An 18,205-nucleotide genomic window follows, 5' to 3' on the forward strand; every position below is an offset into this window, starting at 1 on the left:
CATAATGCTCTCGGTACCTTGCCAGGTTCTCCGAGAGGGAGAGCTAGGCTATGAGGGAGAGCTAGGCTATAAGAGGTCGTGCAGTCTTGAATGTGGCTGTGCGCTTCTGGGAGCTTTGTTTTATAGTCTCTGGTTCCTAGCTATTGATGGGATTACACGGGCTGGGGGGCAGTCCATGGGTGTAGCTGCAAAGCTACTGGAAAATGGGGATCTGGGTAGAGGAGGCCCAGTCCCGATCCGACCAGGCTTGGAGATCTCAGCCCCGGGTCCCGCATACCTGGGTTCCTCTGCTGGTTCCTTCATGCGTGAGGCTTGTTCGAACATGTGGAGAGGGGCCTTGAGCATGGCTGTGGCTGGGTTCCAGAGGTCTTCGGCTGTGGGGCTCTGCTTGGGGCAGGGAGGGAAACTCAACCTGACCCCCTCTGAGGGGCCCTGGTGAAGACAGCCAAGAGCCGGGGCAAGAGACTCTGCATTGCTCTCTTTCAGGAGCTCTGTTTTATAGTCTCTGGATCTTAGCCAAAGACCTCCAGAAGTGCCATAAGTATTATAACTTAAGAGCATGGTCATGGAACAAATTCTGTCATGACCCAAAAAGAAGTAACTGAATAAGGCCCCTGCTGGGGTTAGGAAGACTAACCTGACTTGAGGACTATAGTCTGAGATATATAGTGAGATGTCCCCAAGAAGAGCCAACTTTTAAGCTTAATATATTGATTTACTGTGTTCACACAGCGGTTGGGCTTTCACCTTTCACACGGCTGACCCGAGTTCGATTCCTCCGCCCCTCTCGGAGAGCCCAGCAAGCCCGCACAGCAGAGCCTGGCAAGCTACCTGTGCATATTGGATATGCCAAAAACTAACAATAAGTCTCTCAATGAGAGATGTTACTGGTGCCTGCTCGAACAAATCAATGAGCAATAATTGGATGACAGTGACAGTGATACAAAATGACTAGATATATTATAAGAACTAAGTTTACCATAATTGTTTAAATGGATTACTAGCTGAGGAAAGGAGAAAGCAATGCACCCTAAATGGAATCCCACCATTGAGCTATGTCCTAGCAACCTAGAGCGCTGAACCCTCAGATGAAATCTTGTCCTTGAGTTAATCCCTAGAACTTCCCCTGCAGGTGTGGCTTTACCTCTGTTTGTTGTTATGACAATGTTCAACCCCACCTATGTGTACCCCCACCTTTCATGATTTCTATATAACTATGTTGTAAGGGGAAAGGGTGGGCTAGGATGATGGAACTATGATGACTGAGACTACGACCAAAACTATAACTATGATTGTGCTGTAAGGGAGAGACTGAATACAATTGTGCTGTAAAGGAAGAGACTGAACTTCGTTGGGGAGGAGAGAGGAATAAACTACCAACAAGCCTGGGACTCTGTTTCTCGGTTCCCCAGGCCTTCCTCCCTCCATTGAGGGCCGGCCAGGGGAACGGTTTTCTGCCACCAAAATGCTCAAGTCCCACGTGCTCACGCTTTTCATTGAAACTCACACTTAATCATGAATTATTTCCCACTAGACCTCACTGCCCAGGGACTTAAGCAATACTCTTCAAGGTAAGAACCTCTATGTTTGGGGATAGTCATGCCTGCTCGCAGACACCCCATCTATCCTCACCACCTTTGCATCTTCCAAAACCCAGTCATTAGTGACATGGTAGCTACTCTCTGGGGTTGTGAGAAGAGCCTGAGGTAATTCACACAAAGCATTTTGTCCTGTGCCTTCTGCGCAGTGAATGTCATTGTTTCTGGAAGTGGCAGACTGGGCTCCCCTTCCGTTTTCTATCCTGTGGGCACGAGGTCGGGGATAGGGAGACCCTCTGTCCTGTGGAGGCTTCTCTCACTTCCTCTCCTCGTCTCTGACCTTTCCTCCCAGTCATCTTCCCCGTAGCTCCCCACCCGTACTAGGGGTCCCCAGCACGGCATAATTCCGCCTACTGGCCCCACCACAGCCTCTCTCCCACTGGCCACTTGGTCATGACATGCCAATTTCACATGGTCACATCCCGCTGGTCACACACGGTCACTTATTTCTAACACAGGTCCTACCCTATCACACGTATTTACACTCGGTCCCACATACATCGCGTCCCTCACGCAGCGCCACACGCGCTCACACGGACTCACAAGCGTGTCCCGCGCTCGTGGCCCCTCGCTCACCCGCCGGCTCCTCAGCGTCTGATCTCGCGGACGAGTCCCTCGGCGCGGCCGCCCGAGGAGCCGCCGGCGAGCGCCCCCCGCGGGCTGGATGGGGAGTCGGCTTCGGCTGCCGTCCGCGCCGGGAGGGGCCGAGCGCTCGCGGCGCGGGGGCTGCTGGGAAGTGGAGTCCAGGGCCGCCCGCGGCGTGGAGAATCCTGGGCACGGTCGCTGCAGGCCCACGGGGATTGCAGCCTCATCCCCGCGGAGCGCGCCGTCCGCAGCCGCTCGTGGCCCCCCAAAACCCACCCCGTCTTTCGGGCTACGCGCCCCACCGCTCCAGGCCATACTGCGCAGGCGCCAGGCGTGGCTCTAGCACGCAGGTGTGGTGGCCAGGGCAACGGGACCGCGCCTGGAAACTGTCCGGGCGGGGCTGGTTTGCGGTTGGAGAATCCCGGAGCAGCAGGTGGGTGCAGAGCAAAGCACTTTTCTCTTCGCTTTGCTTTTGCTTCTCCCCTCCTGCCACAGCCATTCTTGAGCGCCCACGGTGTGGCAGGACACCGTTGTAAGCTCTGGGGACAAATTGTGAGCTGCCCAGGGCGTCGGGGAGGATGCTCGTGCGCGCGGGAGAGCGGAGCAGAGCTCCTGTGCCCTTGTCAGGCTGACCCTCTTGTCCATAGACTTCAGAGTCTTGAAAATATTCTCTAACTCCCATTCGTGTCTTCAAAATTGACTTACGCATCTCGGTGTTTACCATCAAAGCCACACATGACCCAAAGCCAGGGATATTTCTACAGAGGAAATGAAATCTGCAAATTTACAAAGTTAATTGAGGATCTGGAGTGATAGCACAGCCCATAGGGTGTTTGCCTTGCACGCGGTGGACCCGGGTTCGATTCCTCCGCCCCTCTTGGAGAGCCTGTTAAGCTACCGATAGTATTCCCCCCCCCCCACGGCAGAGCCTGGCAAGCTACCCGTGGTGTATTTCATATGCCAAAAACAGTAACAAGTCTCACAATGGAGACATTACCGGTGCCCGCTCTGAACAAATGGATGAACAACAGGAGGACAGTGCTACAGTGCAATTGAAACTTTATTTCTACACTGTTTGGAACATTGTTAATAGTAACAAAATGTCAAGTGTAAATTGGTTACAATTGAGACTCACAGAAGTGAGTCCTGGAAGACACCACAACTGCAGGAGATCTTTCCGGGCCCCACACCCAACCAGTTTCACCTGGGCACCTCAGATGGAGCAGTGTGCTCTGTGCTCTCCCTGCCTACTTCAGATGAAATCCGGAGATCACGGGCTCCCAGAAGCAAGGCCCAGGTATGTGGGTTCTAGGACTAAGACCCCAGGCCACACGGGCAGTGGTAGAAGAGTCAGGCTATCTCTCCCCGGCTCCCGGCTTGCCCTCTTGGCATCTTTGCTGTCAGACCCACAGTCTGCCTCCAGGCACCCATCTTAGTGCACCAAAAACTCTGACCCAGGGACTCCCAATTGAATCCCAAAATGGATTTGCCCTACAGAGATGTCTCTGAATCCAAACCTTTTACAATCTTAAAAAGTTCCAGAAGCGCGCCGGCTGCTTCTGCTGCCAGGCGACCTCTCATCATATTCAAAGTGAGCAATAGAAAATAGATTATCTAATGTCTGCTCCTGACAGGAAGGCTTGAATAATGGTGGGAAAATTCAAGCAAAATATAATGCTCAAAAGTAGTGAGAGAGTATTGGGGAAGTGGTCTGCCATAGTGGTAGGGTGAGGACTGGGATAGGGAGGGGGCTATTGGGGACATTGGTGGTGGAAAATGTCCACTGGTGGAGGGATGAGTGTTAGATCATTGTGTGGCTCAGACTCAAACATAAAAGCTTTGTAACTATCTCACAGTGATTAAATTAAAAAATTTAAAAAATGGTTACAATTGGGGCCGGAGCGATAGCACAGCGGGTAGGGCGTTTGCCTTGCACGCGGCCGACCCGGGTTCAATCCCCGGCATCCCATATGGTCCCCCAAGCACCGCCAGGAGTAATTCCTGAGTGCAAAGCCAGGAGTAACCCCTGAGCATAGCTGGGTGTGACCCAAAAAGCAAAAAAAAAAAAAAAAAGCAAATAAAGAAATAAATTATCGAAACCAGAAAAGATGGAATTTAAAAAAAAATGGTTACAATTAAATAGCAGTAAGTTCTATTTATCGTATAATTCATAAATAGTAATGGTGATGAGATTCCTGTTTTTTTTTTTATTTGTTTCCTGGCCCACTCCTGGTTCTGTACTCACGAATTACTCCTGGGGATGCTGGGGATCTAAGCCTGGGTCGGCCATATGCAAGGCAAACGCCTTACCCGCTGTATTATCACTCCGCCCCCCCTAAAAATCTAATATTTAACGTGACTTGTCATCCTTATTAACATAAGCTCCCCCATACTATCCCCTCTATACTAATTACTGAATTTTCTATTTTCTTCTATGGATCTGACATTGACGAACCTATACTAGTTACATATTTACAGGAGATTTTGAGGTATACCTTCAGCGTTTTTCTTTCTTTTCTTTTTTTCTTTTTGGGTCACAACCAGCAATGCACAGAGGTTACTCCCGGCTCTGCACTTAGGAATTACTCCTGGCAGTGTTCAGGGGACCATATGGGATGTTGGGAATCAAACCCGGGTTGGCCGTGTGTAAGGCAAACTCTACCTGCTGTGCTATTGCTCCAGCCCCTCACCGTTTTTCTTTTCCAGAGCATCATTAGTTGTCCTTGCTTGTTCCTATTTGAGCTTCAGTCTCAACTACTTGTTTCTTTTTTGCTTTGCTTTCGGGCTTAACACGCTGTACTCTCTCCTGCCCTGACTCGCCATGTCTAAGCGGGAGTTAGTATTAGTGTTCTTTCATTGGGTCACGGCTCCTATTTTAAACATTTCCAAAGAACCTGGGTCGTACAGCACCTCGGACAGGGACGTCACCCGCTATGGAGCCGAGCGACGCGCCCCAGCTCCCCTGGAACACCCCTGGGACGCGGACAGGTCACCTCTTGGCTGCCCGAGGGCTCGCGGACTCTGCCGGCCGTCACCGCCACGCCCCCCATGGCGTCGTCAGCTTGCCAGCCTTTAGGTATCAAGAAGCAGCGTTTACCCGTCCCACGGCACCCGGCCTGTCCCCACCGCCTCGCGACACCGGGCCGTCTGCCCATTCCCCAGCGGGCAGACAGGCCCCGACTCGTCACGGTCTCCAAGCTTTAAGCCGCAGAAACTACATTTCCCAGAAGCGACTGCGCCGCCGAGGAGGCCGCGTAGGGATAGTGTCACAACCTGAGGAGGGGCGAGGGAGGGAGCCGGGCAGAAACCGGGACGGCGCGGCAGCGTCTCTCTGCGGGCGTCTCTGGCTCGGGACCATATTTCCCAGCAGAGTGACAGGGAAAGTGACTGGGTGGCTCTCCGGCCAGCAGTCCCCTTCGATGGAGATGCTGTCTTACGTGTTCGTTGCTCCCTGCCCCCGTCCACGCCCTCGTATTCGAGTCAGAGGCCCCCCAGGCGTGTAGGGGTTTCCCTGTTTCCGGGGGGAACACTCCGGTGTTTTCATAATTCGTCCCTCTGCATGCTTTTTATTTTTAATTTATTTTATTATTATTATTTTTTGCTTCTTGGGTCACACCTGGCGATGCACAGGGGTTACTCCTGGCTTTGCACTCAGGAATTACTCCTGGCGGTGCTCAGGGAACCATATGGGATGCTGGGAATCGAACCCCGGTAGGCCGCATGCAAGGCAAACGCCCTACCCGCTGTGCTATTACTCCAGCCCCTCTGCGTGCTTTTTAAAGTTTGTTTTCTTCCTCTGGGCCGACGTTCTGTTTCATGAAATTTTCTGAGTTGCTAAGTTCCAAAAGATATGGAGTTTCCCTCCCCCCTTTATAAAGAGACTTGACCTTGGGAACTTCTTAGATGCCCTCCAGAGTTAACCAATGGGGGAATGGTCCATAAGGATCTGTCTTGACCCACTTAGTGAGAGGGTCCTGCGATTGCAGATGGAGCTGAGACAGCCTGGTGCAATGCCTATACCTTGGTACTAAGGAACATTCAGGAGCATCCATTACTATTTCATTTACACATCAGAGTTTTGCTGTTTAATTTTTTTCGCCACACCCAGCTGTGTTCAGGGCTTTCTCCTGGCTCTATGCTCAGGGATCACTCCTGGCAGGGCTCCCAGGACCCTGAGCTAGGGATCAAACCTATTTTGTACCCGTGCAAAACAAGTAAGTGCCCTAGCCACTGTCCTATCCACCCCCTCATCAAGTTTGTTTTAAAGCGCCAGGTACTGCTCTAAGTGCCTTCATAAAGTTTAATGATTAACTCAAGAAATGATGTTACAATACTTGTATGTTTGTGGGTTCTTTTGGCTCGGGACTTGGGGGGCCACGCCCAAAGCTCTGTTGAGGGATCAGTCCTGGTGGGACTCAGGGGACCCTGTGAAATGCGGGTGGAGATTGAACCTGGGTCAGCTGCAGTTCAAGGCCATCCCCTTAACCTGGGCACCATCTCTGCCCTGTGACCTGTGAGGCTGCACAGAGGATCTCTTGTAGCTACCTTTTGTTATCATTAATGTTGTCTTACATGTTCTTTGATGTTGAACCTCAATCAAAGGGAATTACTGGCCTGAGAGAGCCATCCAGTCACTTGTCCTGTCACTCCGTCATTTTTGGAGTCACTTCCTGCACCTCATGCCTGTCTGCTGATGGAGCTCAGGTCCTGCTCTGATCTGTCCCTACCTCCAATTATGTGCTCTTTGTTGACTCAGGGCAGTGGGACCTGGGCCAGGTGCAAGAAACATTACATTGTGTCCTAGGGAAGGCTCAGGGCTCAGGGTTGAACTGTTCCCAGAATATTCTTTGGTCACATCCTACCACAGGACAGATTTGTGGGAGACAATTGTCTGGGCATGGTAGGGTATAGGGAGAGTGACATTTGTCCCTGTGTCCTCAGATTTCTGTGGTGGTAGGGAGGGGGGGCCAGGGCTTTGTCCTAAATCGTTTGAGTGCTCCCAGGAAAATTTGGTCTCTCATGTTTGTACTTTTCACCCCCAGATCTGCCTCCAGAGAGGAACTGTGACCACTATCACTCTTGAAATCCTGAAATCTTGAAGTCATGTCCTGTGTGAGTCCTAGAACCATGTGACCATTTGCCTCCCTTCTCCCAAAGCTCACTTGGTGTTTCAGCTGGAACTCATGTTTCCAGAGATCCCCACAGTAGAGACTGGAGAAGAAGTTCCATTCCCAGGGCCTGCAGACTCAGACAGTTTTGGTCTCTGCATTCTCTAGGGGTGCAGTGTGATGCCAGGATGTCCACAGAGCAGAAATTCATTGTCTTGTATAAAACAAGTGCATCCCTCATAGGAACCAAAGTTCAGTGAAACCAGGTGTGTCCTCATGAGAGGTCACTTGCAAAAGCTGGGGAACTGGTATCGGTCTGTTTGATCTGCTTGGAGGGGGCATTGATCTTTGGGTACATAATAGGGGCATAGGAAGGAATCCATGATAATTGAAATATCAGAGTGAGGTTCAGCTGGAGACTGGACAGAACTGGGGAAGTAATTCTAGGAGATTTATTCAAGGACAAAATCTCATCAAAGGGCTCAACACTCTAGATCCCTAGTAGGAGATAGATCCGCCCAAGGATGGAATTCCATCTGAGGGGATATTGCTTTCTCCTTTCCTTAGCCAGTATCCATTGAAAGTCATCTTAAATTTACTTCTTAATATTATTTCTTAGTCATTTTGTATGGACACAGTAAGAGATATATAAAAGGTGTGGCTCTTCTTAGAGACATCTCACTGTATATTCCAGGCTACAATCTTCTAGCCAGGTTGGTAACTTCTGTTTTGGGTGACTAACTAATCCAGTCACTTCTTATTTTGGGTCATGTTCCATGACTGTGCTCTTAATTTATTATAGTTATGGCGCTTAGCCTGTCCCTTTTTGATGCCAGAGTAGCTTATGGCTTGCTCTGGGTCCATCCTTGTCCCTTGCTGGGACCTCCCTTTTGGAGCATTGGGAACTAAGGACAACTGAGGCTTAAGTAAATAGGACGGATGCCCAGGAGTAAATATTATTCCTAGTCTGTTAACTCTCATGTTATAAAAGCATAACATTAACTGTCTTCCTGTGATTATACAAAAAGGACATTTCACTGAAACCATGCAAAGGATACTGGACATAAAGGAAAGGGAAAAGCAATATTTTAATTACATATACAAAATCCACAGCCCTCTGGTTTTGACATTACAAGTTACAGGGTCTGATTTGGGAATATAAGTGATTAACTGAGGAAGAAAAGCACAAAGAGAGGTTAAAGATAAAGAGGATTTGAAATGCCTGATGGAATTGGGTGTGCCTTGGGAGCACTGTGGTGGGAATAACTCAATAAACCTAAGCTCCCTGCAGGAGGAGCAAGGACAGTCCAAAGTTAAACCTAGAATGCTTAGAACTATAATTAAACTAGCTGGAGCAATAGCACAGTGGTTGGGCATTCGCCTTTCACGTGGCCGACCCGAGTTCAATTCCTCCACCCCTCTCGGAGAGCCCGGCAAGCTACTGAGAGTATTGAGCCCACAAGGCAGAGCCTGGCAAGCTACCTGTGAGTATTGGATATGCCAAAAACAGTAACAATAAGTCTCTCAATGAGAGACGTTCCTGGTGCCTGCTCAAACAAATTGATGAGCAACAAGATGACCATGACATTAAAAAGTAATTTGCTGGGGCTGGAGTGATAGCACAGTGGGTAGGGCATTTGCCTTGCACGTGGCCAACCCGAGTTCGAATCCCAGCATCCCATATGGTCCCCTGAGCACCGCCAGGAGTAATTCCTGAGTGTAGAACCATGAGTAACCCCTGTGCATCACTGGGTGTGACCCAAAAAGAAAAAAAAAAGTAATTTGCCCTCTTTTTTAATACAAAGCTTGATTTAAATCAGTGGACTGAAATGATAAAATTTACATGTTCTGATATAATTTGATCAGAAATACTGGATCAGAATTTAATAAAATTTGATTTTTTTAAAGCCAAGATCTTGAATTTCAGTTTTTTCTTTTTATGTAGATTAACCTGTATGACTTGATCTCTATTCATGACTTAACATCTTTTTTTTTTTGCTTTTCTGCTGTGTCTAATATAGGGACAAGAAGCCAGATGTGCCTGGCCCTCGTGTCAATAAAGTTTTATTGGAACATAGCCATTGCAGATCTTCACTTAGTGTCTCCATCTGTTCTTGCACTCCAGCTTCAGAACTTAATAACCCCACCAGCCTGAGGGCTTTGTTGATGGTCTAGTAGATGAGGGCTGCTGAAGCTGGGGACACAACCCTGTGGGCTTAATGTGACTAATATGTGGAGCATTTATCTGATTCACATACCAATTTTATGTGCAGACACACTGGGGTAACATATTTCTTGGGCACAAGGCGGTCAGTCTCGAGTGGATGAGGCACAGCCCCCAACAGAACTTGGGCGACCTACGAATATTCTATTTCTGTCTGTGAATGCTACACTCAGGATTGCTCACCTGTGTTTGGGCCACACTGGCGATGCTTTGGGGCTACCCTTGTCTCTGCACTTATGGGTCACTCCTGGCAGTGCTCTGGGGATTATATGGGATGCTGGGGATTGAACCCGGGTTAGCCACATGCAAAGCAAACACCCTACCCTCTGTGCCATTGCTCTGGCCCCGACCTGTTAATATTGTCCACCTATTTAATTTCAGTTTTAGGCATTTTAGTTCTTTTTTTTTTTTTTGCTTTTTGGGTCACACCCAGCGATGCTCAGGGGTTACTCCTGGCTTTGCACTCAGGAATTACTCCTGGGGGTGCTTGGGGGACCATATGGGATGCCGGGGATCGAACCCGGGTGGGCCGCATGCAAGGCAAACGCCCTACCCGCTGTGCTATCGCTCCGGCCCCCGGCATTTTAGTTCTTTATTTAAAAAATCTTTTTCTATAATAGGGCAGTTGACATTTTTATTTGGTATAATAATGTATTTCTTTTTTTTTTGTCTTTGGGGCCACACCTGGCAGTGCCAAGGGATTAATTCTGATGCTGTGCTCAGAGATCTGGCAGTTGGGGAGGAAAGTCCTCCCTCCAAGTCCCCATATTCCACAGGCCGTGCCTGCTCATATTGATTGGGAAATGAGAGCCATTTCCTGAAGGCAGCAGCAGCTGTAATCTTTACAGTGAATCTGCAGTTAGACCTGTTTTCTGAGCTCTGTGCTGGGTGAGCAACCCTGCAGATTCTCCCTTGCACCCTCTGCTCCTGGCCGGGGTCCTTCATCCAACCCCATCCCTGACCTGACCCTTCACCACTGGATCCTTTGGGAGCAGCTCCCTGCGTCTAATAAGCACCACCAGCTTCATTCTCACGCCAGGCTCTTGGAGTCAGGCCCAGGCATTGTGAATCAAAAGCTTTGAGCTGGTTCTTTAGGAGGACCAAAGGAACGGGATTTCTTAGGAACCACCACCGCTGCTTGCAAAGATGGGGCCATAAGGCTGTCTTTTGTCCTTACATCATCTTTCCAGCAGGTGGCGCAGCATTATAGAAATTCAACCTTAGTGTAAGCACTGAACACTGAGATAGGAGTGATATCAAAGTACAAAGGTGTGACAGGGGTGAGCGCCACACAGGGCCAGAGTAACTCTGAGCACAGAGCCAAGAGTGAGGGCTGGAGAGATGGTACAGCAGGTAGGGTGCTTGTTTTGCCCGTGACCGACTCCTTTAGAGCCCCCCATTCCATATGGTGTCCTGAGCTCGCCAGGACAAATTTCTGAGTGCAGAGCCAGGACTTTCTTGAGCATCGCCAGGCATGCTACACACACCCCACCCCTACAAAAAATAAACAAAAAAATCAAACGAACCTCAAACCAAAACCACAACAAAAAACAGAGCCAGGAGTAAGCCCTGAGACAGAGCTAGGGATGAATCCTGAGCAGAGACAGGAGGAAATCCTGAGCACCACTGGGTGTGGTCCAAAAACCAAATAAAGTAAAAGACACAAGTAGAAGAGAGTGCTGGTTAAGAGCTTGATCTCAGAGGGACTCAGATTTCAGTGAGTCTGAAAAATCTTCCGACTCAGTGGTGGCCTCATGCCCTTTTCCCCACTCCATGGGAATACTGCAACAGGAAGGGCCCCTGAGGTATCCAAGAAGGTGGACATGTGTGTAAGAGTACATGTGAAAGAATGTGTGTGTGTGTGTGTGTGTGTAAGAGAGAGAGAGAAAGCGAGAGAGAGAGAGAGAGCACGTGAGAAAGTATGAGTGTGTAGTTGTGAAAAAGTGTGCATAAGAGTGTGATAAGGGGGCAGAACTAAGCATTAAGGTCACTAGACAAGGGCAAGTGTTCTCATCTGCTTTGCTTCTCTGTGCTCTGTCCCATGGAATATTTTGTCCCCTATCTGTAAGTCCTGGGCTGGAGCGATAGCACAGCGGTAGGGTGTTAGCCTTTCACACGGCCCACCAGTGTTCAATTCCTCCTCCCGTCTCAGAGAGCCCGGCAAGCTACTGAGTATTGAGCCCGCAAGTCAGAGCCTGGCAAGCTACCCGTGGCGTATTGGATATGCTAAAAACAGTAACAATAAGTCTCGAGAGACGTTCCTGGTGCCCGCTTGAACAAATTGATGAGCAATGGGATGACAGTGACAGTGACCTCTAAGTCCCAATTCTCTAAGTCCCTGTTCTCAGTGCCCCCAACAGGCGCTTCCCACTCGGACTGGGGCAGAGTAGGGTATTTGACGTCCACAAGATCCGCGATCTCCTTCGAGTGCTCATAATAATGAAATTCCCAGCTGCAGATGAGAAATGCACCGATCTGCTGTCGTAGCTGAACGCAATCCAGAAAAAAAGCCGCCCCTCACCGTCAGGTTTGCGCTAGTCTCAGAAGAGGAAGTGTGGCCCCGCAGGTTCAAGGCAGCTCGGTAACTAGGGACGCTGCGGTCTCCAGGGCCTTCACGCTTAAGCACAGCTCCTCGCTCTCCGCGGTGCTGCCTCAGCGCCAGCTCTCACACGCGTTCTGCTCGGCTCCTCCCATCCCGATGCCTGAGCACACGCGCCTCTCCGCCGGGTCCACCCCCTCGGGCCGCTTGTCCCGTACTCGCCATAGTGTGAGAGAGTGGCGGCCTCCGGACAGAGTGTTTTGGGGGCATCCCGGGGGAGATCGTGGGAGCGGCGCTGAGCCCCCGTACCGACTACATTTCCCAGAAGCCTGCGCAGTGCAGCGCGCGGGTGGAGCCGTTGCGCGCGCGTGTGTGTGTGTGTGTGTGTGTGTGAGAGAGAGAGAGGAGAGAGAGAGAGAGAGAGAGAGAGAGAGAGAGAGAGAGAGAGAGAGAGAGAGAGAGAGAGAGAGAGAGAGAGAGAGAGAGAGAGAGAGAGAGAGAGAGAGAGAGAGAGAGAGAGAGAGAGAGAGAGAGAGAGAGAGAGAGAGAGAGAGAGAGAGAGAGAGAGAGAGAGAGAGAGAGAGAGAGAGAGAGAGAGAGAGAGGAGAGAGAGAGATCGGCGCACGGGTGTGTGGCGGGGTGCCAGTGACCGCGCAGGCGCAGATCTGCCGTGGCGCCCAGGGCTCCGCGGGCCCTGAGGTGCGCGGGGCGGGAGAGAGTGAGGGGTTGGGGTGCTGGTTCAGGAACATGAACTGGCAGAGACGGGCTAACGGCGGACTGATAGATGGGTCCACCGGGTGGCAAGCGGACTGACAGATGGACGGACTGGCTGACCGATGGTGACTGATGAGCAGACTGACAAGACAGATGGGGGGGGGCTGACAGATGAAAAGACCGACCGACTGATTGTCGGACTGACAGATTGACTAACAGATGCGGGACAGGCAGATTGGTGGCCGGGCTGTCGCGCTCAGGCGCGTTTGGATGTGTCTGGCCCCACCTTTCGGGGACACGGGAGACAGACCGGGTTTGCCAGGTTTGTCGCCCGTGTGGCTGCTGCCTGTCCCATATGAGAGACTGGGCAGCCTCAGTCGCGGGGGTGTAGAAAGCTCGTGGCCTCCCTGACGCGGGGTTCACGCGTGGCCGCATGTGGCGACTCGGCAGGCTCGGTGTGGGAGCATGTGCTTCTCATGGCAGTTGGGGTCCTGTGATATGGGAGTAGAATCCCCCCACATTCCAGCGCTCCCCATAGTTCCAGTGGAAATTCCTGACGGAGACCAGGACGAACCCTCAGTTCCGAGTGACCCAAAGAGGGGGACGCCAAATGGGCTGAGACCAGAGAACGAAGGTGAGAGGAAGATCCATTGACCCTGGTGGAGGAGAAAATGAAGCCCCACATGGGGATGTCGTTGGCGAAAGGAGGGTTCATCTGACCTCTGGGGCGTTTGGGAGATTTTCCAAACTGTCAGTTTGACAGAGGTGCAAAAAGGGAAAGAATCCTGGTTCACCTAGAAATGTGAGCTGATAACTTTAAAAGGGTTTAGAAATAAAAAAAAATATAGGCACAGGACCTAGAGCATCTTATTTTCTAGCAAACAAAAAATATAAAGGACTCTTGATTTGCTTGGGTATTTGTTTTTTGATTATTATTGTTGTTTTTTAGAATCCTATCCAGCGGTACTCAAGGTTTACCTCGGTTCTGTGGTCAGGGGACCATATGGGGTGCTGGGGATGGAGTCTGGGTGGGCTGCATGAAAGGCAAATGCCTTCCTCTCTGCACTATCTCTCCCACCTGAAAGATCCTTCTTGGAAAAATATTGTACTTAGGACCTAAATTTTGTGGGAAATTCTGGGAGTGGGAGAAGCCCTCCTTTCTCATGCTCCTTTCTCCAGCTTTCTTTCCTAGAACACTGCTGATACCAAGCAAGCACATCGCAAGAGAAAGCCAAATGACTGTGAAACTAGTGTGAGCCATGCCCCAAGAGAGCTGCTGTTGTCATTAAAAAAAAAAGAATCTTGCTGTTTTTAATTTAGTAGCGCATCTTTGTTTTGATAATTTCTGGATTAACTGTATTGTTCAAGCTCCTGGTTTCCACTTCTCCCAGAGGACACTGTCTTTAGCTCAATTGCCTATATAGTGTGTGAGACTGAGGGTGAAGGGTCCAAAACCCTGTTGATCCCCTTTTTATTTATTATTGTTAGTGCATGTGAAATTATTTGGTTTCTGTTCTGTGGAATGAAAGTTATCTCTGTTACAGTGAGTTGGGTTTCAACTTAAATGGGCATGCAATAACTTCTATTAAAAGAATGCATAAGGAATCATCTCTTTAGATGAACTTTGTTCAAATCTCAATATACTACATTTTTTGTTTGTTGTTTGTTTTTGTCTTTGGGCCACACTGGCCATGCTCAGGGATTACTCCTGGCTCTGCACCCAGAATTAGTTTTGGCAGTGCTTGGAGGACCATATGAGATGCCAGGTATTGAATCCAGGTTGGCTGCATGCAAGGCAAATGCCAGCTGTGGTATCACTCCAGCCCCGACTAGATTCTTTAAAAAAATTGTTTATTGGGGCTGGAGTGATAGCACAGCAGGTAGGGCATTTGCTTTGCACGCGGCCGACCCGAGTTCGATTCCTCCACCACTCTGAGAGCCCAGCAAACTACCGAGAGTATTGAACCCACGTGGCAGAGCCTGGCAAGCTACCTGTGCGTATTGGATATGCCAAAAACAGTAACAATAAGTCTCTCAATGAGAGATGTTACTGGTGCCCGCTCGAACAAATCGATGAGCAACAGGATGACAGTGATAGTGACAGTGATTGTGGGGCAGGAGCAAAATGATTGCCTTGCTTGCAGCTGACCAGGGTTTGATCCTGGTACTCTGTATGGTTTGCTGAGTGCACAGAAGTGTTCCTGAGCTAGAGCTAGGAACAAGCAAGTCAGGTATGGTTCCCCAAGTATTTTTAATTGAGAGTCAGTGGCTTTCAATGCTAACTGATAATGCATGTAACATTTCTCATGCAAGTACAGCACTACACCCATCACCAGTGTACCTCCTTCCCCAAGGACCCTATCAGACTTACTTATGTGGATCAATTCTCCCATTTTATTGCCTTTCGACCTTTATTGTTACTTTGCTGTGTATCTTTAAATTCTGCATATAAGGAGATCATTCTATATTTATCTCTTTCCTTCTGACTTCCTTCAGTCAACATGATATCCTCCAGTTCCATCTATGTTGCTTCAAAATGCATGATTTTGTTCTTAGAGTTGCATATTATTCCATGTGTATATATACCACAGTTTCTTGATCCATTCATCTATAGTTGGGTGTTGTTACCATATCTTGACTATTGTACTAAGTGTGGTGATGAACATAGATGTGTATATATCCTTTTGAATTAATGTTTCATATTTTGGAATAGATGCCAAGAAGTATTGCTGGATCATGTAGTGTTGGATAACTTGGGTTGTCCTTGCTCCTCCCGCAAGGAGCTTAAGGTTTATTGAGTTACTCCCACAATAGTGCCCCTGAGACACACCTGATTCCATCAAACACTAATAATCCTGTATTGCTTTTCTCTTTCCTTTATGTCATTTGCATGATTTATTTAGCATGGTTTATTTAGTGTCCTTTTTGTATAGGCACAAGAAGACAGCTGATGCTATGCTTTGTAACATGGGAGTTAATTGACTCCAAAATAATATTTATTCCTGGGCATCCATATTTACTTGACTTAAGCCTCAGTTGCCCTTAGTTCCTATCACCCCAAACACAGGGTCCCAACAAGGGACTGGATTGACCCAGGGCAAGCTCTGAGCTACCCTGACATCGAAATGGACCAGGCCAAGTGCCATAATACTTAATACATAATACTTAATACATAATAGCTATAAAGTAAGAGCATGGTCATGGATAAACTCTGTCATGACCCAAAAAGAAGTAACTAAATAAGGACCCTGCTGGGGTTAGGAAAGACCAACCTGACCTGAGAACTGTGGTCTGGAATATATATATATATATGTATATATATATACATATTTATATACATACACACACACATATATATATATATATAGAGAGAGAGAGAGAGAGAGATATGTCCCCAAGAAGAGCCAACCTTTAAGCTTAATATATCTCTTACTGTGTTCATACAAAATGACTAGAAATATTATAAGGAGTAAATTTACTATGATTGTTTAAATGGATTACTAGCTGAGGAAAGGAGAAAGCAGTACACCTTGAGGAATCCCACCCTTGAGTTTACCTCCTAGTAATCTGGAGTAATCTCCTCAAATGAGATTTTGTCCTTGAGTTAATCTCCTGAAGGAGTGGTTTTATCTCTGTTTGTTGTTATGATAATGTTCAACCCCACCTTTGTGTATCCCCACCCTTCATGATTTCTATATAACTATGCTGTAAGGAGTAACAGGGGACTAGAAAGTTGGCACTAGATGTTGAAGACTAAAAAGTTGATGACTAGAGTTGAATGAGGAGGAGAATGGAGACTTTGGGACTTTGGGACTAGAAGGAGGACTAGATGATGATGACTGGAAGTAGAGGACTATGAGACTATGACGAGACGAGAAAGAAGAGATAAAGAGAGAGAGAACTTTGAGGTCTATGAGGAGACTAGGATGAGGAAACTATGATGACTGAGACTGCGACCAAAACTACAACAACAACTGTGGAGTAAGGGAGAGACCAGACTATGCTGGGAAGGAGAGAGAAACTGTCTACTGGCCAAACTGGGACCTGGGTCTAGTTTCTCAGTTACCTTGATCCTTTGTCTGCCCACTGCCATGGACCGGCCTGGGGAGGCGGCTCTTGGTCACGAAATGTTGGAGTCCTGCGTGCCCATAGCACTTTTCTCTTGGAAACTCACAATATATTATCTATAGATCAATAATATCTATATATTCTTAGAGGTTAATGTTAGGAAGGTATGAATTCCTAACATTATTTGTTGGTTTAAAAATCTAATCCTTGGGGCTGGAGTGATAGCGCAGTGGGTAGGGCATTTGCCTTGCATGCAGCTTACCCGGGTTCGATTCCCAGCATCCCATGTGGTCCTCTGAGCACCGCCAGGGGTAATTCTTGAGTGCAGAGCCAGGAGTAACCACTGTGCATTGCCAGGTGTGACCCAAAAAAGCAAAAATATCTAATCCTTTATTTTGAAGTATAAAATTTTAAACAAATGATATATGCACATAGTACAAAATTCAAAAGACAGAACTATCCCTTTGCCTCTCTGTTCTTAAGAGAGTAACTCTTCTCAGCTTTTTTGTTTGTATTTTTGGGTGTTTTGGCCACAGCTGGTGGTACTCAAGGTTTACTCCTGGTAATATTAAGCAGACCATATGTAGGCTAGGGATTGAATGTGCATGCCAGGTAAGCACTGCACCTGCTGTACCATCTTTCTGTACTGTAAGTATTTTGTAAAACAAAAATACTCATCCATTTAGGCTCAATATCTCTTTCTCCCTGAATGATTATGTTCCCATAGGGTACCTTTTTTTTCTTTTTGGGTCATACCTGGCGATACACAGAGGTTACTCCTGGCTCCGCACTCAGGAATTACTCCTGAAGGTGCTCAGGAGACCATATGGGATGCTGGGAATTGAACTCGGGGTGGCCACGTGTAAGGCAAATGCTGTACCTTCTGTACTATCACTCCAACTTCAGGGTACCATTTTTAAGATACCTATTGAGATATTCTTTTTTTTTGTGGGGGGCACCCAGCAGGGGATGCTTGGAGATGTTCTGGGAACTATGCAGTCTTGAAGATTGAAGGTTGGTCTCCCACATGCACAGCATGTGCTCCAGCCCTTTGAGTTGTCTTCCTGGCCACATATTGTTTTTGGTTAGTTTGGGAAGGTTCAACCAGAGGTATCAATCCTTCCTTGAAGTTCTTACTGCCCTTTGGTCACCTGTCCATAAATTCTTGGGCTGAGAAATAGTTTGCACCATTGTATGAAATACAATTTAATGCTTTTTTTGGTTTTTATTTACTTTTATTAAAAACAATAATTTACAAATACAGGCATTTCAGTCATTCAGTGTAACCAATAAGTGTAAACAATATCACCAGTGTAAACTTCCCTTCACCAGTGTCCTCATTTTCCCTCCCATCCCCAACCTGCCCCCT

At 48.2% G+C, this 18,205-nt stretch overlaps 1 protein-coding gene across 18 annotated transcripts in view; it reads right to left on the reverse strand.

Annotated features, from left to right (window-relative positions):
• The window catches only part of ZNF583 (zinc finger protein 583), a 31,714-nt gene extending 29,026 nt beyond the window's left edge, over positions 1-2,688 (reverse strand). For 11 of the 18 annotated variants that reach the window (XM_055145320.1, XM_055145319.1, XM_055145327.1 and 8 more), the window contains exon 1: positions 2,175-2,688. In XM_055145320.1, coding sequence (XP_055001295.1) covers positions 2,175-2,498 — 324 coding nt within the window. In that variant the 5' untranslated portion in view covers positions 2,499-2,688. Of the gene's footprint in view, positions 1-2,141 lie in introns of all 18 variants that reach the window. The other 7 variants (XM_055145313.1, XM_055145315.1, XM_055145318.1 and 4 more) reach the window with 5 other exon arrangements.
• Between the last annotated feature and the right edge of the window lie 15,517 nt (positions 2,689-18,205).

Source organism: Sorex araneus, chromosome 8, assembly GCF_027595985.1.
Source record: "Sorex araneus isolate mSorAra2 chromosome 8, mSorAra2.pri, whole genome shotgun sequence".
Classification (NCBI taxonomy): domain Eukaryota; kingdom Metazoa; phylum Chordata; class Mammalia; order Eulipotyphla; family Soricidae; genus Sorex; species Sorex araneus.